The 20,324-nt window shown below is 44.8% G+C and overlaps 2 protein-coding genes across 2 annotated transcripts in view; both read left to right on the top strand.

Moving 5' to 3' along the window:
* The window catches only part of LOC110523832 (tetratricopeptide repeat protein 28), a 96,224-nt gene extending 92,522 nt beyond the window's left edge, over nt 1-3,702 (top strand). The window contains exons 34-37 of the mRNA XM_036977520.2: nt 204-333; nt 527-634; nt 763-1,381; nt 1,501-3,702. Coding sequence (XP_036833415.2) covers nt 204-333; nt 527-634; nt 763-1,381; nt 1,501-2,770 — 2,127 coding nt within the window. The 3' untranslated portion in view covers nt 2,771-3,702. The remainder of the gene's footprint in view (nt 1-203; nt 334-526; nt 635-762; nt 1,382-1,500) is intronic.
* A 716-nt stretch (nt 3,703-4,418) lies between these two features.
* On the top strand, nt 4,419-20,299 carry LOC110523831 (phosphatidylinositol transfer protein beta isoform). The gene is made up of 11 exons (XM_021602887.3): nt 4,419-4,646; nt 8,833-8,863; nt 12,411-12,556; nt 12,799-12,890; nt 13,038-13,045; nt 13,550-13,708; nt 15,255-15,332; nt 15,519-15,629; nt 15,765-15,887; nt 16,162-16,239; nt 17,006-20,299. Exons 1-10 carry the CDS (start codon nt 4,627-4,629, stop codon nt 16,210-16,212), a joined length of 819 nt encoding a protein of 272 aa, XP_021458562.1. The 5' UTR covers nt 4,419-4,626; the 3' UTR covers nt 16,213-16,239; nt 17,006-20,299.
* The last annotated feature ends 25 nt before the right edge of the window (nt 20,300-20,324 follow it).

Raw genomic sequence — 20,324 nt, 5'->3', positions numbered from 1 at the left:
CTGCTCCTAACAATTTAAGTCCTCTATCTCTTTCGCTCTTCCTCTTACCCACCACTTGAAGGCTGTTAAAAATATGGTGGGAATGGTAAGTTGTGTGTTGTATCTTTCTGGCATGAGAAACTCATACTGAGGCAAAAAAGTAGGACAAAGCAGAAGTAACCTAAACTACGATAACCTAATAAACTACCTCTCCCTGTCTCCAGCTCCACCAGGTATTGGTTCAGCAACAGACATGTGACAAGGAGCAGGACTTCTCGTTGGCTCCCATCCAGGTATCCATTAGTGTCCAGCTGTGGAGACTTCCTGGTTGTCATGAGTTCCTGGCTGCGCTGGGTGAGTTATCACCGCACTGAGCGGTAGATATACTTGTATTATAGCAGTGGCGGCCAATCTCATCTTTTGAGAGCCACTGTGGGTGTGTCAAGTTTGAACCCAGGTCTCCTGCATGGCACAAGACTGTGTTAGCCCATTGAGCTAAAGCGTTAGCTGTGTGTGTCATTCTTTTCCCTTCTCTGTTTCCCTCCAGGTTTTGACCTGTGTGAGGCAGGACAGGAGGAGGTGCTATTGAAGACTGGTAAACAGGCTTGCAGACGGACAATGCACTTTGCTCTGCAGTCTCTATTGGCACTGTTTGGTAAGAGTCTCCAAGTCCTCTCTCTACATTGTTACAGTATCTAGGCATCTGGACTTCCTATAGTTACAGTGTGCTTCACCATTTCATCTTACCCGTCTCACCTCCATCTTCTCCTCTCTCCCTTGCAGACTCCACAGAGCTCCCCAGACGCCTCAGCCTGGACAGCTCTTCATCTCTAGAGTCTCTCTCCTCCTCCCAGTGTGCCTCCGTCCCCCTTAACCTCCCCCAGCCTCCCTTCTCGCCCCCGCTTGGCGGCACAGACAGTCTCTCATGCGACGCCATCTCCCTCTACAGCCTCAGCTCCCTCGCCTCCTCTCTCAGCTTCCTGTCCCGCCCTGAACCCGCAGGAAGTGATGGCATCAGCCAGCGTTCGCGGCAGCAAGAACTGGAGCGGCACCGCGGAGGAGTATCTCACCGACACACAGGAGATGTGTCGAGAAACAGATTAACGAATCACAGAGGAGTAGGCAGAGGGACAGAGGGGGAGGATAAGTATGAAGGATTCTCTATCATCAGCAGTGAGCCTCTGGGAGGAGGGGGAGGGGGGGGGAGGGAGTGTGACACCTTCCCCTTCCCTGGGGGACACAGACACATAAGAGGAGCAGGGAGGGGAGGGGCGGCAGGGAGGGGGTACCCCGTCTCGATCTCCTCCAAGGGGAGTGTCAGCACTCCCACCTCACCGCTCAAAGTCCTCCCCCCGCCCCTGGCCATACCCCCCAGCCCTAACACACACGTTAAGTCCCAGGGGTAAGCTGTTGCTTTTTTTTTCTTACTAGGCTAAAAAAGACACTTGTTTGCTTTAACTGTTCGCAACTTCACCAACTTGTCACATCAAGTTAAACATCTCTCCCTCCTCTCCTCCCCAGTTCTCAGAGCTTGTCTGAAGGTCAGGTGGTCAGTACAGAGGCGGTCCTCTCGGAGTCTGACCAGTCCAGTACAGAGACAGACAGCACCGTCAAGTCCCAGGAAGACAAGCCACCCTTCACCCCTCTGGACCCCGAGGAGCTGGCCACCAGGATCCTGGAAGAGACCCAGAGCCACATGCAAGCTTTGGAGAGCCTCCAGAGGGGGAGGACAGGAAGGGCAGGCAATGGGGGAGGGGAGAAGGGGCTAAGAGGACAAGAATGTACACCCTCCTCCACCTTAGCCCCCCTGACCCCCACTGGAGGTGGTTTGGGCTTCCGTTCGTCTGAATCCAGCGCTTTCAGCAGACCCAGTAGTAGAGCCAGCCTACAGGCCCGGGCTTCACCTCTCTCCCTCTCCAGCCCTCTCTCACCCCTCCCTGCCACTCTCTCACCCATCTCCACCCCTCTCCTCTCCACCAGGCCCAAACCCCCCTCTCGTTGCTCGTCCTTACAGAAGATCAGCTCCGGCTACAACAGCCCGGCCCTATCCTCCCTCTCTTCCTCCCTCTCTTTCTCTCACCCCCACCCCTCACCCTCCAGAACCCCAGACCCCCACATCCATGCGCAGCTCAGACTTAAATACCCCAGCTCCCCTTACACCCCGCACATCTCACACTCCCCCAATAGCATCTCCATCTCCCCCAGCTCAGGCCACCCTTCTCCAGCCGGCAGCCTCCTGTCCCTGGCCGCCTCCCCAGCCCTCTCCCTGGCCCCCTCCCCAGCCCTCTCCCTGGCCCCCTCCCCTGCCCTCTCCTACTCCTCTACAGGCTCTACCGCGTCCCGCTCCAGCCTGGCTGAAACCCCTGGCCTGCGCCGGTTGAAACAGGCAGGCCTGGTGGACGAGAGGGTCCAGGCCATCCACAACCTGAAAACCTTCTGGTCCAATGCCACCCAGAGGCAGGAGGTTCCCGGCCCAGGCAGAGTGCTCCGAGATGGGGGGAAGAAGATGAGCACGGTCCAGAAAGATGTCCTGGGGCTTCTCCACCTCTCTCCAAGACATGGGTCCAACAACAAGAACCAGGACGCTGAGGGGCCCCAGAGCCCCATCAACCTGCTTAACAGACATCGAATGCTGGGTTCAAAACCACCAGAGGCGCCTCCTCCTCAGACTGCTACTGACTCCTCCAGGGGAGGTAGTCCTGGAGCACCCCCACACCCTGTCAGACTGCCCTCTGGGAATGGCTTCAAGTTCCCCTCGCCTGGGAAGTTCTTCCCCTCCTCTAAATGCTGAGAGGGGATAGAGCAGGGCTCACCAACCCTGTTCCTGGAGAGCTACCCTCCTGTAGGCTTTTAATGCAACCCCAGTTGTAACTTACCCAATTCAGCTCATCAACCAGCTAATTATTAGAACAGGACGGTAGCTCTCCAGGAACAGGGTTGGAGAGCCGTGGGTTAGAGACTCTTCATGGTTAGATATGGTTAGATATCTGCTCCTGACTCTAAGGCTCTTCTGGTGGGTTTTACTAGCAGGGCTGCGAGCTATGAAAGGGACTGAACATTACGTTAGCAAGAAGGTCCACTGGGGACCACCAAAACTGAAGTTCCGATTTGCACTTTGCGGTGACTGACTGCCCCCTAGTGGGGAGGACAGATCAGTGCTAGATCATAGAGGAGAAGAGTGCATGCAGTCACTGAAGGACAGAGGGTCAGATTGGTCTGTAATAATAACCCTGGGTTATGGTGCCTATGGTTCCTCACTGACAACAGAGCATGTAGTCCTCATGTCTCCTTCTACACTGTAAAGACACCTTATACAGGCAGACTCTGTCTCAGGCTCGGAGACTGTTACGATGACTGAAAATACAAAAATTGTGTTTTTACTTTCTATCTAAAACAATAAAATGTATGATTTATTTGAATATAATTATTGTTAACTGTTATTATAAAGGATTGTAACTGTTATATTGTTATTTTATTTTGTAAATTAAATCCAGTGTTTTGTCATCAGTATTAAATGTATTATATATTAAAAGGCAAACAGTACACAAATAAAAAACAAATCATATTTGTATTAAATTGCTGAAAAGACATGTGAGAAGACCTATGTAAATGACGTGTCAGTCTGAAAGCATGAACTCTCTTACTATTGAAACATGTATTGTCTTTTTAAAACACTTTTTGCAGATGCATCTGTTTTTTCTCAGTAAATTCTTTTCAATAAAACAAGTTTTGCTCTCTTGTCTCATTTTAGTGGTTGTTAACAGGGACATTACTGCCGGCCTGGACTTTGCTCCTGCCTTCGTGAACAAAACTGAACCCTCAACCATGACATTTATAGTGTGATCTACTTTATACACTATAAAATAAGAATTTGATCAAGCTTGCCATAGCGGTAAGAGATGGAATTAGGTGTGCCTGTGATGATGCTTGTTGAAAGTGAGGACTTGGCTGGTGACATCCTGGTTCTTTAGAGCAAAACCCATATACGGGTTTTGGTTATGGAAATGTAATGATTGTATTACCAATAATATTGAGATAAGTGACATTGGTTTAGAAACGTACTGTCTACCTGTACTGGTATTTGGGATAGTTCTTGTCCAGAGAAACTTCTGGAAACCTTGACATTTTTATGATTCGAACCAGAGATATATAAGATATATATATAGAGAGAGATATAACACATAAGACATATTATTGATCACAAATACCAAAATGTATTAATCGCCCCTTCTCCATCGGTCTGTGCTATCCTGAATACTTGGGACGTCCATACCCCCCCATTGCAGTTGATATTTAAAATAAATGGTAAGGGTTAGGGACGCGTTTTCCAAACTCGGTGCACGTTTAGTTTTTTTCCCCTAACAATATACAGATGCTTCAAATGATCAAAGTTTGCAACTGTGTAGTGGTTGGGCAAAAAAACAAAACGTTCAATCCTTAGTGTCACGAGGTTCCGCGTAGGAAATCTCAAGGAATCAAAAAAAAAAAAGTCGCAAGGAATCTAGATAGCACTGACTCGTCTCCATCCCGGTTCACAAGGTATGCAAGTTCTGACCAATCGGCGACTCCCGTGGGCGGAAACAATTCGTTGTTGATAATTGCTGGTGACGTAGAGAACCTTGCGCAGCCGCAGCCCCGGAGGAGAAGATGGTGCTTATCAAGGAATAGTGAGTTGAAGTATTTAACATATAATTATGTTCAGCAATTTATTGAGTCAACGTGACTGTAATTTGAAATAAGTATTTGCGTATTTGTGGCAGCTGAGAGGATATTGTGAGTGTTTGGGTGGATCAGGATGTGTCTTCACGATACCGGTGTCTAGGCCTAGACAACAGCGATAGCGAGCTAACGTTACCTTTGAATGAATCTGAATGGAGGAAACGAAGTAACTAACGGGGTAGCTATGTGTCTACACCTGTAAAGTTAGCATATAGGTTAGCTGGTTAACACGGTGCCATAAGCTTCGGTCTCGCGAGTGACAGATTATCAAGGTGCCATCTCAGGGGGCTCTGTTAAACAAGACGAGGTACTCAAGACTCCGTCAGTGAGACGTTTCTACGAAATGCAAAATACCATACAACTCAAATGACAGTTAGTGTGCGAGTCGGCACACACTACAATGCTAGTTCGTTAGTTCACTTTTCCAAGTAAATCGTTCACTAGCTAGCATGCAAGCTAACCATCAGCTTGGGTGGCTAAATGACACTTAAGCTAATTACAATTACCTAGCCAGCAACTACCTAGCCCGTTATTTTTAGACCGTGTTGTCAAAGACAGTATCTGTGGTGTTGTGTTCAGTCTATCCGTCTACTCTTTCCTGGCGTAACATGCAACCGGCCGACAGTGTAGAGGCTTTTACCTCAGTCTGACTTTACTTGCAGGGTTTCCCTGATGATTTTGTTAAGCGCTAAATGTTTGCTTGTCTCTTCAGCTGCAGCGGTTTTCATGGCAACCATATATAGCTCGCTACCGGCCTTCAGTTCACTCACACTTGTGTTTGGCTGCATCATCAAGCATTGTAATCAAATGCAAATAAATTATCCTCCCCCGTTGTCTTGCTTGATATAGTGTGAGTCACATCACCGCCAAGCAAGCGCAGTAATGCACTGACAATATTGCTCAATGCTGTAGATGGCCAAGTCATTCCTGACATGCTGGCCAAGTGTGCAGTGACTGTCCTAGTGTTTCATCCAGATTTGATTAGGGCTGTCTAGATTTAAATGGATTAATTCCCCAACAGACCCAGGCTCAAATTGTGTGTGTGTGAAGTCGTTTTGCTCAGGGTGTCATGACATATCCCCTATCGGTTGTCAAGAAAACTAAAGCGGTGCCTATTCCCTTTTAAGGTCTATGGGTGGTGTCTGAACAGTCAGCTCACCAGATATTCCTCAGGTGATCCAGGAATGAATCTACTTGGGACATGACTGAAAGATCAATAAATCTGTTTGCCTTTTCCAAAGGTCTTCCCACGGACAGCTCTGCTTTCCTGTATCATGTTGTATGATGTCTGTGGGAAGTCAGTTACCATAGCTAGGGCTTGTAATTGCTCTACTATGTAGAACCCTTATGGGGTATTTGCAGACCATGCAGTGGACACAGCTGGTTTTGTGTACAGCACACTATCAGAGTAAACTAAACGTGTCTCCTCTTATCCTGGAGTGCACATGTGCTGAATCGACTAACTTCAAATAACCTTCTGAACTGAGGACATCATTGTGATTTTTGCAGCCACTCCTTGGATTTTGTTTTGGAAAGATTAGGATTTGACTTATTTCCATATGATTTCAATCACTTTCTGACCGCACTTTCTGTTTGTCGGGGCTCTACAAGGTGTCAAAAGCATTCCACAGGCATGCTGGGCCATGTTGACTCTAATTTTTATTTTTCCTTTATTTAACTAGGCAAGTCAGTTAAGAACACATTCTTATTTTCAATGACGGCCTAGGAACAGTGGGTTACCTGCCTGTTCAGGAGCAGAATGACAGATTTGTACCTTGTCAGCTCGGGGATTTGAACTTGCAACCTTTTGGTTACTAGTCCAACGCTCTAACCACTAGGTTAGAGCCGCCCCAATGCTTCCCACAGTTGTGTTAAGTTTGCTTTATGTCCTTTGGTGGACCATTCTTGATACATACGGGAAACTGTTGAGCATGAAAAACCCAGCAGCTTTGCAGTTCTTGACACAAACGGTGCTCCTGCCACCTTTACTTCCATACCCCTTTCAAAGGCACTTAAATAATTTTCTCTTGCCCATTCACCTTCTGAATGCCACACATACACAATCCATGTGCATTTTTTTTAGGTAACAGACAACATTGCCTCAAGGCTTAAATCCTTCTTTAACCTGTCTCCTCCCCTTCATCTGCACTGATTTTAAAGTGGATTTAACAAGTGACATAAATAAGAGATCATAGCTTTCAACTTGCCATGGAAAGAGCAGGTGTTCCTAATGTTTTGTACACTCAGTGTATGATGTAAAATAGGGTCTAAGCTACATCTTCAGAGGTGTCTGTTGTGCCCACCATCGGTTGAGACACAGCAGGCTCTTGAATACAGGGTGGGTGTCATGTTTTGGCTGATACATTTAACTAAAATGTGAATACTATTGAAATGTCAACTTTCAAATGGTACTACAAAGATGGTTGAAGGCCCACACATCAGAGAATGTTGACTTGAGTGGTTGAGAATATCCATTGTTTTAAACTAATTAATTAAATGAATTAGTCAATCTGCCATAGGAAACGTATTTAAATAGATCATAGACATCCCCATTCAAGTTGACATTTGACTGTAGAAAAAATTTGCCAAATTGTTTTCTATATTTGTGTTTATACTTTCCAATATTCATAAATTAATGTATTTTGATTTATTGAAATCAAAATACTACTCATATTACAGAGAAAGTGGTAAAGCTTCATGACTCCGATTTTAGATTTGTAGCATCTACAGATGAAACATTATGGAGTCTTAAAGGAGGCCTGAGTAAGGCCAAAATGTCATTTAATATGTCAAATATACAGTATGTTAACAATCCTTTCTCCAAAGGACTATTCTATGGATAAAAATATAAACGCTTACAATTTCAAAGATTTGACTGAGTTACAGTTCATATAAGGAAATCTGTCAAATGAAATAAATTCATTATACCCTAACCTATGGATTTCACATGTCTGGGAATACAGATATGCATCTCTTGGTCAAAGATGCCTTTAAAAAAAGGTAGGGGTGTGGATCAGAAAACCCGTCAGTATCTGGTGTGACCACCATTTGCCTCATGCAACGTGACACATCTCCTTCTCATAGAATTGATCAGGCTATTGATTGTGGAATGTTGTCCCACTCCTCTTCAGTGGCTGTGTAAAGTTGGTGGGAATTGGAACACTTTGTCATACACGTCGATCCAGAGCATCCCAAACTTGCTCAATGGGTGACATGTCTGGTGAGTATGCAGGCCAGAACTGGGACATTTTCAGCTTCCAGGAATTGTGTACAGATCCTTGCGAGATGGGTCCGTGCATTATCATGCTGAAACATGAGGTGATGAATGGCACGAAAGGTGGCTCAAAATCTCATTACGGTATCTCAGTGCATTCAAATTGCCATCAATACAATTGAATTGTTTTCGTTGTCTGTAGCTTATGCCTGGCCGTGCCATAACCCCACTGCCACCATGGGGCACTCTGTTCACAACGTTGACATCAGCAAACTGCTCGCCCCCACAACGCCATACACGTAGGTGGTCTACGGTTGTGAGGATGGTTGGACGTACTGCCAAATTCTCTCAAATGATGTTGGAGGCGGCATTTGGTAGAGAAATGAACATGAAATTCTCTGGCAACAGCTCTGGTGGACATTCACTGGAAAGTACTGTGTAGGGCAGATGCATCTCTTCATATTCCCAGAACAAGCTGAATGAGTACCCAAATGAAATGTTCAAATCAACTGTGTGGAAAATTGTCAGTTTTTAAAAATGTTAGTTCTTTCCTATTAGAAAATGTTCAGCTCAGTGGTCTGAATGATGAACTGACAAGTCTCACAGTGTGTGGGGTTACTGGAGTTCACTCCTGGCTCTGGTTGAACTCTGCCAAGACAGGCTGAGGCATGGATATGGTTTGGTTTACTGCAAGGGCCCCTTTTAGTCTCTTCGTGTGACACTTTGTGTAACACACACACACTACATGTTAAGGTTTTAAATGTATGTAAAGTATTTTGTCAGTGATGTCTCGTTCGTTGTGTGTCGGACCCCAGTAAGACTAGATGTCGTCGGCTAATGGGCGTCCTAATAAATCAAAAACACTGGTAGAACATCTTTGTTTTCTTATGTTTCTCTTTATTTCTTTCTCTCTCTTACAGCCGTGTGATCCTACCGATCTCTGTGCAAGAGGTGAGTACCACCATGTCATAGCCCACACAAACAATTGTTATGCTAGTTTCCTGCTTTCATGCATGCAAGTCTACATGTGCTAGTTTCCTGCTTTCATGCATGCAAGTCTACATGTATGAAAGCAGGTCATAATTGGTGTTGGCATTGATAATGCCTTGATAAACTTCGATTTGTTTGTGACAATAGGTGTATCTGTTGCATGTACAGGATGCATCCGGTGTGAAACAGTACGGTGAAATGCTGACTTACAAGCTCTTCCTCAACAATGCAGTGTTTAATATTAAAGGTCAAAATCCAGAATAGGATCTTAAAGAGCACAGAATGTATACTAGGTCAGATGTACAACAAAGAAATAAGATGAGAAGTAAAACATGAGAATGTACGCTATACTGTGTACAAGGTCAGTATCATTTCAATGTGCAGGGATACAGTGGTAGTAGGGGTAGACATGCACATAGGGGCAGGGCCGGCTCTAGCCTTTTGGGGGCCTTAAGCGAGCAAAACATAGTATTGCCCCCCCCCCCCCCCCCCCTTGCCGCCAAAGAGAAATGTACATTTTTAAAGTGAATTTACTACAATTCCACAAATTTTGCCATGCAGCGCAGAGATTAAAAAAAGTTTTAGACCTAATTTTCTGCAATTCTAACTAATTGTTAGCTGTCATGGCTAATTGAGTGACTGTCAGTAACTCGCAAAACAAGATAAAAAAATTGCTGATGCACATCCAAATTTCCAACTTGCACCTTGTCTATTCTAACTCTCAACAGTAAGTGGAGACCCCGTCTGAGTTCCTGAAACTTTTACAATTTTAGGGGGCGGCGGCGTTTGCCTGGAGTCGGCCCTGGGCAGGGGTAACAGTGACTGAGCAGCAGGATTAATAATAATACCAACTAGGTGTGTAAACGTTTAAATGAAATTGGGAAGTTAACGTTAAGAACAAATCTCTGACAGGAAAAACAAAACATCTTTCACACAATTTTTATCACAGTGCTGTTATCACAAAACTACCACTAATAACTCCCGATCTTCATAAAGACAATAACAAAAAATGACATACCTAACGCAACAATGCTGTAACGTTAGTAGGAGATATGCGTCTTTTGAAATGTTTGCCACACGTGTATAAAGCTCGTTAAGTTGGAAAAACTTTGGAAACATGCTGAAGTACGGACTGACTGCTGGGAACACGTCTACAACTTCATCAGCAAGCTGTCAAACTATCATAAATAAGTGCCATTCTGCACACTGTTTACCAGTGCAGTCCCATTCGTGTGTTTGTCAGTGACCCAAAGGAAAATCCAACATAGTGTCTTAATAGGGCGTTGGGCCACCAGAACAGCTTCAATGTGCCTTGGTATAGATTCTACAAGTGTCTGGAACTCTTGGAGGGATGCAACACCATTCTTCCATGAGAAATACCATAATTTGGTGTTTTGTTGTTGATGGTAAATGCTGTCTCAGGTGCCGCTCAAGAATAAGTGTTCAATTGTGTTGAGAACTGGTAACTGTGTGTATGTAGAAAAGTGTTGATTTATAATAATGACATTTTATTTCACACCTATTTCTACCTACGCTTAGCTTGTGCATGTGTTCGGTTTTGGCGTAAGATTCAGCCAATGACTGCGGTAGATGGAACGTCATTGCCCCCCCCCCCCCCCCCCCAGCGGTCGTACACAATATAACCATTTTCTGCGTTGTGAATTCGAGTAGATTTTTTTTTTTTTTTTAACAGAGTGGGGGAGGGGGGGCAGCAACCTATATCGGATAATGTCTGTTGCATGCCTTTCTTTCCACTGCAGTCTGTTTTGTCACAACATTAATACTCCAGCATGATGAACACATGATGTTCTCCTGAAGCATGTGATGTAGTAGCAGCATATAAAGATTTTTAGTGCAGGTACACAGTGTGACAGCTGTAAAGTCACCACCCTGGAGGGGTCATATATCCTGACAGGGAAGGCCATTTCCCCCTTAGTCAGGTCCTACGGACTGAGGTCAATCACCTCCCTTCCATATAAAGATTAACTTCAGAGCAGGCTGCAGCTCTGAAGGCTTGTAAATGTGTGGTTGTAGTTTCAACTACTGTACACTGAGTGTACAACATGTTCGGAATGACTGCTCTTTCAAAGACAGACTGACCAGGTGAATCCAGGTGACATCTATGATCCCTTATTGATGTCACCTTTTTAAATCCACTTCAATCCACTTCAAGTGTAGATAAAGGGGAGGATTTTTAAGCCTTGAGACATAGATTGTGTGTAGATGAAAGGGAGGAGACAGGTTAAAGAAGGATATTTAAGCCTTGACACGTCTGTTGTCTGTTACCCAAATACTTAAAAAAAAATAATTAAAAAAAATAGAGACATGGATTGTGTACGTGTGCCATTGAGGGTGAATGGGCAAGACAAATATTTCCGTGCCTTTGAACGGGGTATGGGTAGTAAGTGGCAGGCGCACCGGGTTTCTCTGCTGCTGCTGGGTTTTTCATGCTCAACAGTTTCCTAAATGTTTCAAGAATGGCCCACCACCCAAATTACATCCAGCCAACTTGACACAAATGTGGGAAGCATTGGAGTCAACATGGGCCAGCATCCCTGTGGAACGCGTTCAACACCTTGTAGAGTCCCATCCCCCTGAAGAATTGAGGCTGTTCTGAGGGCAAAAGGGGGTGCAACTCAATATTAGGAAGGTGTTCTTAATGTTTTGTACACTCAGTGTATATTCATGATATGGAGTAGTTGGGCTTTATTGATCCCTAGGCAGAGTTGGTATAAAAACCCTTTGTCAAGGTGTTTGCCTGGCTTCCCCATCACCTCTAGATGTGCCCAGGGTATCAAGGGAATCATTAGATTTCACACCTAGGTCTAAAGCCTCACTGGACAAACTATAGCTGATAGTAGAGAAACGGTATCTCCGTGACTGACCCATCCGATGTGAGGATGTGCTGCTGAAAGCCCCCCCCCCCCCCCTCCCTCCCTATCTCTCCCTTGGAATCAATTCAAAACGAGCCAAATACATTGCAGCCAACTAAGGCCCACTGTTCCAGTTTGTCTGAGAATCTCCTTTCCTCCTCTCTTGTCCCTAAAGTGGAACTGTGTGTGTGTTCGGGCCGATGCAGGGGGACAATAGGTCCCTTGTTAGAGAACAATAGGACAGGGTTGCAGAATTGGGCCGGTGACTGTATTGGCCGTCTTTCTGTGGTACTGTCGACGCAACGACACACACTCACAATCTTTTTCTACACACACACACACACACACACAATGCAGAGCTTTGTGTTTTCCGGCTCCTAGTCCATGAAGTCACAACACCCTTTCTGATATGTATAGAGTTTGTGTGTGTGTAAAATGTCATTAGCTTCCCATATCCTAAACCACTAACCCTTAATGTGGATGGTCATAAACCATATAAACACAACGTCAAATAACATCCCCTTTCAGCCACTAACAGTGACTCTGTCAGTGATTGGCCCAATTGATGTGTGTTAGTGACACTTTGATATTCTGCGTGTATGTGACACATTTCTGTGTTCTTCTCTCTGTTGTAGTACCAAGTCGGTCAGCTGTTCACTGTAGCAGAGGCCAGTAAGAATGAGACGGGGGGAGGAGAGGGCATCGAGGTGCTGATAAATGAACCCTACGAGGACGAGGGAGAGAAGGGACAGTACACGCACAAAGTCTACCATCTAAAGAGGTACACACACACACACACACACACACACACCAAATCTGCTACACGCATACAGTATTGGGGTGGTGGATGAGTGTACATGCATATTTTCCTAAGATTTCGTTTACACAGGCAGCCCAATTCTGATCTTTTGCCCAGTTACTGATAAAAGAGCTGATCTCAAAATACCAATTAGTGGAAATGTATTTGAATTGGACTACATGTGTAAACGCAGCCATATGATTGACTCCTGTCTCTCTTGGCAGTAAAGTCCCAGCCTGGTTGAGGTATATTGCACCAGAGGGAGCGTTAGTCTTCCATGAAAAAGCCTGGAACGCCTACCCATTCTGCCGCACCGGTGAGTCCCACAACTCTTGTTTAAACACTCAATTGAGACCAATTCTGATTGGGACTGGCCAACATTGTCACATTTTAATAGTTTTTATTGAAAGTTAACCAATGTTTCCTTCTTTCTTCTATTGCTTGTGTTATCCATCTGCTGCAGTTATAACGGTGAGTAGTGAACTGACCATACACACACACACCATCATCCCCAGACTCTTGCCATTGTCTGTGTGGGGTAGTGTTGTTGAGACACTCATTCCCGTTAGTGTGACTTCCGTAGCTTGGTGGCGTGTAGCTAGCTGCGCTGCTAATGCTAGCACGCCAAGGTTTAGTTGGGCAGAAGTTCACTAACCAGACGTGTCGTTTCAGTCCGATCAGTTAATTAGCTTAGCTGTTGGGTTTAAATAGGCCTCCGGCCTCCATTCAAGGCTTTCTCAGCATTAGAGATTCCCATTGGTTCTCTATTTAAGGCATTCTGTAGCTTTCCATTGGCTAACGTTTTAAGGCTACTGTACAGAGGAGGTGTAGTAACTAATCAAACATTTGGAATGGTACACCCAATATGGCTGCCGCCCCGACCCACAGCATCTAGAATTCAGTTAGGAGACTTGATTAAAACATGGGCCAATTTAGATTTTTCTATCCTTTCTTTGCTCACTTCACTCCTTCCAGAACGAGTATATGAAAGATGACTTCCTGATAAAGATTGAGACGTGGCACAAACCTGACATGGGAACGCTGGAAAACGTGCATGACTTGGATGGTCCTACGTGGAAGACAGTGGAGGTAGTCCCCATCGATATCGCAGACAAAGATGTGGTGGCCCATGGGGTGAGTGGACACACACACCTGCTAAACACGTGTATGTGACCAATATTTCTGAATACTTCGAAACAATATTTGAATAAATAGATTTGTCCTATATTGCTCGTCAGACCTGACATGACTATTGGTTCAAGCCGTGAGGTTTTAACCGCTCATCAGCCGTTTGAGATCAGTGACATGAAGATGGCTCTCTTCCCAGGTGGTAAAATAATCTGTCCCAGTACAGCGCCCCTGTCCCAGGCACTGACGGTTATGTCAATGTATTTGTCTCCCCCATGTGGACGAGTTGTGTCACTGCATGTTGACTGGCTGTGTGCCAATCTAATCTTGAACACCCAGAACTAAAATCTTTCTTAATTGCTTCATGCTCGTTTAAGATCTGGGGGAGATGTGTTAGAAAATACACTAACAACGCTACCGAATTCTCACCCCTCTAAACAGAGTCAATCTGGCAGGTCTAAGGCAAGTTTCATGCTCCCGAGTAACGCAGCGGTCTAAGGTACTGCATCTCAGCGCAAGAGGCGTCACTACAGTCCCTGGTTTGAATCCAGGCTGTATCACATCCGGCCGTGATTGGGAGTACCATAGTGCAGCGCACAGTTGGCCCAGCGTCGTCCAGAGTAGGCCGTTTCTGTAAATACGAATTTGTTCTTAACTGGAAATCAGCGGTCCGGAATGAAATTCCTTTTTAGTCGTCGCATCCCACAGTCTGTCAACAGATGTTACTACCATTTTTTTATGTGACGTGCATCTGTCCACGGGATTACTACCAGGCTAGTGTCATCCCTAGCCTGTATCTGCTGTTAGCCTGGCAGTCTCTTCCTGCCTGCCAGAAAATGTGCATGTGCAAGACGCTGTGTAGAAACTCTGATCGACACGTCACCTTACTGACACACTGCTGACGTGACTTGTTGTCTGCGTAATCAGCCTTCCTCCCACCCAAAAGCCACAGTGCAGGATCCCCAAGCACTGTAGTTGAGAGTCGGTATTGGAGTGAGCTTCTCTGTCTGTGGTGGGCCTACCATGTCTGTCTTGTCAGTCTCTCCTGTACAGTACTGACTGAACACTCAGGACAGAGCATGTGCTACAGTAGTGGCTCCTGTACTCCTAACGACATAAGTGGATCAGTGGCAGGGCCACGGCTTAATCTGAGGGTCCATCTGGTGCAGGCGCACACACACACACGCGCGCACACACAGGTCTGACCATTTTTTTAAATAATTTTTTTAAATTATTTCTTAATTTTTTTAAAGTGGGGACTAGGGGAGAGCCTGTGGTCGTTTGTGGCATTCCTTCATCATAAGGGAGTTGCGTTGATCTCCCAGTTCCTCAGATCGTCGTACCATCCACACATCTCCTTTTACACAGTAGTATGTGAACCGTGAGAAGTCTGGTAGAGGCTTCATTCTAGATAATATTATCTTCATGTACATTAGTACTCCCTTTTCAATAGTTTCTCTGTGTGCGTGTTCACTCCTGCAGGATTATAATGGGCTGTAATGTGTATATGTTTTCAGTATGCATGTTCTGTAATGTACGTTCTCTCCTACAGGACTATAAACCAGAGGAGGACCCTGCTCTCTTCAAATCGACAAAGACAGGCAGAGGACCACTCTCACCTGAATGGAAGGTACAGGACTAGACTCCCTCCTGCCTTGTCTGTGTTAATTGGTCATGTTGACGTTTGACCTCGTTTAGAACGGCACACGCTTCTCTTGTTTGCGTTGCTGGACGCTACTGGCCCAAACTCAACATGGTAGAAAATGTCATTTGAAATGTTTCCCTCGTCACCCTTCCTGTGTTTCTCCTCTGACAGAACGATCTGATGAACAAGACAGACTGTCCTAAGATGTGTGCCTACAAACTGGTCACTGTCAAGTTCAAGTGGTGGGGCCTGCAGACCAAAGTAGAGAACTTCATCCAGAAGGTACAACGCTTTTATCTCTCTCTCTATCGCTCTCTAGCCTTTTCACATGACTTTTAGGGCTTCTAATGAGAAAAGACTGATACCTAATATTGTCATCACTCATCTCTCCTACCTCCACCTCTCTCCTTCCTTTAGCAAGAGAAGCGTATTTTCACTAACTTCCATCGCCAGTTGTTCTGTTGGATCGACAACTGGGTGGAGCTGACCATGGCAGACATCCGACGAATGGAAGAGGAGACCAAGAAAGAGCTGGAAGAGGTAATACACAAACGCACAGTTGATGTCTGCCATTGTTTCCTAGGTTTTAGAGAAAGTGCTCATGTTTTTTTTGTGGTGGGGAGACTTATTTGGATGTTTATGATGATGAAGAGGTAACTAACACCTGATTCCAGAGGCATGAAGGGATCAGGAACCACAATAAACAACAAATCACCTCTCTAGGACTGACTGTGACCCTCATTAGGCCTTAACCTTTGACCCTCCTATGGAGGTCTGATTGGTCCAGCTGACAGTTCTGCTCTGCTGCCTTTAGATGCGTGAGAAGGGCACCGTGCGAGGAACCTCGGCAACCTCGGAAGAGTAGCCCCCGCCCCTGTAGGTCAGAGGCTGAGTAAGTTCCCCAGCAGGAGACAGGAAATGACATCATCATGGCGTTGTGGACTCATCCCATGCCTGTACTCGTCTTCATTGTATATCTTTCTTTCACCCCCACTCGTTTTTGTTGCTCATCGCCTGTTTTTTTTTTTTTTCACTTTTTGCCAGCTGCATGTTGCCAGTCTAATCAAACGTTCTGGGTCAGTCTGTCCTGTCTATGGTGGCTTTGCCTCTGTCTCCATGTGGCTGTCTCATTCTGTTTCTGCCTCTTTCCATCACGCCTGCCTTCCGTTCCGTCTGGCTCTCTCAGCAGTTCTGCTGCACCACTTTCATCCTCCTTTTTCAAACCTTCATTTGTTTTTTTTGTCCACTTTCTAACTAACATGGTGTGTTTTATGTGTGTGGTTCCAGGTGTTGGGGCTGCGCCACTACCCTGTTGCTATCTGCCATCTTTCTGCATGTCATGTTGCCTACATGGGGAATGATCTGTCATGTGGACAGAGAGGATAAGAGTTTTCACTGTGATGGAGATGGGTTGATGTGCTGTAAAGGGGAAATACTATTTTTGTATTTCGTGAAGTGAACATTGGCAGTGTAGCTAGTACATTATATGAACCAGGCAATAGTCATTTGATGGAATGACAAAAGTGGTTCACTCCTCCGTCTCATCACAGACAGACTCTTGTCCTTCAGGGGGTACTGTGGTGACACCCGCATTATTTTAATCTCTCTTGTTCTTTCTCCTTCCTCTCTTGTTCTTTCTCCTTCCTCTCTTGTCCCAGCTGCGTAGGTCAGGTCAGGTTCGAGGCATGACTGCGGCTCACGAGCAGTGAGGTTGACCAACAAAACCCTTCCATGATGATGTTACCATGTCCACAGAGGAGAGGAAGTCTCTGCTCTACTTCCTGTCTCCAATGATTCATATTGGGGGGGGGGGGGGGGGGGTTGTCCTGATTGGTCAATGTTATTGTACTGACCCTCAATCACATGCCTCCTATTCACACAGAAAAACAAAAGCGGTTTTGCATTTAAAGAAAATTTTTAAACTCTTTGCACAGAAGGTAAAATGTAATTGTTAGTTGATTATAAGACGGGCTTCGTTTGTATCCAGAGACACAGAAAGCCTTTTAAACAGATAAGAATGTTATTTGTTGTTTTACAGTTCTCGGTATGTTATAATTTCCCCAAAAATTGGAATAAGATAATGTATTAACAGGCTTTGGACCAATTTAATTTTTCATGTATTTGTGTTCCCTGTTTTTTATCATACTGTATCTGTCATTCTGCCATTGGTTTCATCTGTGTTTCTTCCCCCTCCCGAGACTACGGTCCGTACAAGCCCTTATCCCAGTTGTAGTGGTCTGCAGACTTGAAACGCGTCCCAAATGGCACCCTATTCCATATAGGGCACCACTTCTGGCCTGAGCGCTGGGTCTGAACGGGGTGCCATTTTGGGATGTAGATGAAGCATTTTAACCCCTGGTCACTGTCCTGTCTGTCTGACAGGTGGTTGGGGAGACAGTTGTTATTTTGTTGATTTGTCCCAGGTCTGTGGCTCTCTCTCGTAGAACGTGATGTTTCTGCATGACTTGATTATCCTTCGCTACCTTACAATATATAAGCCAGACACACACACACACTCGTGAGTGCATGTGTACAACTGCAACCCACAGTGACTGGGAGTGCATGTGCGTTCGGATGCCTCCGTACTCTGCCGTTAGGGAGTGTGTCCAAACGAGAAAGGGTTAGGATCCTCTGTGGACACAACTATGGCTACGCGTGTGTGTGTGATTAGGATGCTGCTTCTGAGTGGTTTTGGCACAGCTAGGCTTCTCGCTGCTACCTGATCCAGCCTGTTGTAAATTGGCCTTGCGCTGTGGCTGCACCCCTCTCCTGTAAACTAGGGCTTCAATACCAGGGCTGGGGGCCAGGTCTACTTCAACTCAGTCCTTTAAGGACTTCAACCAGAAATTCCAATTTAAACATGTCATTTCTTGGATTGGACTTTCAATGCATTTCCTGAATGGACTCCATTGAAATGGAATTGGCCTCTGGTTTTTAACAAGAGGGCTGGGTTGCCCCAGTGCAACCTAGCTTCTATTTTACCATAACTGATGAAGTGTGTGTGTGTATACTGTAAAGGGTTTTGTATATCCTTTTGAACAATTGTAGTTCTGTTTGTCATGCTGTTCTCCCTCCACTCACCACTGTCCCAGGCAGCAACCATCTGTCTAACAGATAAGGGTTGTGATCGAGTGGTTTAGCATACTTCTACATTTCTTGTATGTTTTAGTTTTTTTTTGCTGTGTTTTTGTTGCATTGCTGTCTATTGATCATGTATGTTGCCGTCATTTCCCTTTTTAACGTGTTATGGTTATAAACATTTCGTCATTATTTTTTTGCCTCGTGCAGCTAAACCAGCTGTATCTAGTACCTCCTTCATGCCCCTTTGCTTTCTGCCTACTTGGAGTCATGTTGTGTGTTAATGACATCGGAGCGAGAGCTAGACTTTGGTGGCTTTAAAAAAAAAAATATATATATATATATATATATATATATATATATATATATATATATATATATATATATATATATATATATATATACTTTTAAATATTTGATAGATGATCCCCAGGTCTGCTATACCATTAGTAGGGACAGAAAGACATGGTCCCTGTGACTGTCCAGCTGTCCTGTGGGACTACCAGCCTAGTTCTACTACTGCAGTGTTGACCGTCCTCTGATTTCATATTGACGATGATACATGGTGGTCGGGTCTACTCTAGACGGACCTGTCTTGTCTCCCTGTACTGTAACTATATACAGCAGGACGCTGGCTCAAATGGCGCCCTGTTCCATATATAGTGCACTACTTTTGGCAGGACAATATCGTAAATGGGGTGTTCAGGTGTAAAATATAATCATACTCTTGATTTCAGATCAGCGTGTTGTTCAGACACTGCTTCGAAAGATTCACTTTTCTTTTTCTGCCAATGGCTAAGGTTAGGATTTGGAGAATAATCTGATCCTAGATCTGTGACTGTGGTCATTTGATGTTCCGCCCCCCATGGCTTTCATCAATTCTGCAGTTTGACTGTACATTCACGAAAGTAATACAATGTGTCTGAGGTAATGAATTTCTCTGAAGTACGCAAAGACAATATTTTAGTGCAGATACAGTAAGTAATACGTCCTCCATCGGCGCAATGCTGACCATGTAGCTGCTGCAGCATTAACAGATAGAGATACTTATATATCCTATATTTAAACTAACTGAAGATTTTGATAGTTAATTCCCATTGTGATATTGTTTAAGATTTTGATCTCCTGGGTAATGAACCCTTGGAGTGAGACACTGTTAAGTGAAACAGTGACGTTTTATTTTTTTGGGCCATTGTATTGTTTCTCTTTTTAATGTTTTGTCTTGTAGATTTTAGCCATTCCTGTTGGATCATTGTCTATTGGGTCGAATGTGACCCATAACTGTCCCATGATGTGGGTTAGTCTTTGTAGAAACACCAGTGTCAACCAGGGTGTGAGGGGAGGGGTTGCAAATTTTTGTTCTATCCCAGCACGAACACCTGATTCAACTACTTATCACCAAGCCACTGATTAGTTTAATCAGGTGTGTTAGCACAAACACGTGCAACTCTGTGGATCCTCCCAGGAAGGGATTGAGAAACACTGGCCTTAGGGCTCTATTAAATCCGTATCGTGGAAGTTCAGCATTACAGCGAGATTGAAATTTAAAGGCAATGTTCCCGCATTAGCAGAGACCGCATTCACTATGTCGGCTCAATTGAAAAATGACCAACACGGACTCTGTAATGCTTCAACGATGCAGATTGAATAGAGCCTTACAGTCCATAACATACTGTATGTCTTGTCATCATGACCAAGCACTTGCAAAATCTACTGTTCATTTCCTCTGAAAGAAAGATTTTCTGATCACAAGGTCAAATTCATGGGAATTTAGTAGTGAATGTAAAAATATTGTGTTTCACAGCTGCTGAACTGTGGCAAGGTCTAGATAATGGAATTGAACAGAATATCTAATAAAATGGAACAAACCTCCACCACGTGTGCTGATTTGACATAATG

This window comes from Oncorhynchus mykiss, chromosome 5 (genome assembly GCF_057628025.1).
Source record: "Oncorhynchus mykiss isolate SJ-2025 chromosome 5, ASM5762802v1, whole genome shotgun sequence".
Classification (NCBI taxonomy): Eukaryota; Metazoa; Chordata; class Actinopteri; order Salmoniformes; family Salmonidae; genus Oncorhynchus; species Oncorhynchus mykiss.
The sequence above is the reverse complement of the archived record's forward strand: the minus strand, read 5'-3'. Positions and strand labels throughout refer to the sequence as shown.

Excerpts from the sequence above, each read along its gene's own strand:
- LOC110523831 (XM_021602887.3), top strand. The coding sequence starts at position 4,627 with ATGGTGCTTATCAAGGAATA. Across the intron at positions 8,864-12,410 it reads TACCGATCTCTGTGCAAGAG|TACCAAGTCGGTCAGCTGTT; the intron begins GTGAGTACCACC and ends TCTCTGTTGTAG. Across the intron at positions 15,630-15,764 it reads TAGAGAACTTCATCCAGAAG|CAAGAGAAGCGTATTTTCAC; the intron begins GTACAACGCTTT and ends TCCTTCCTTTAG.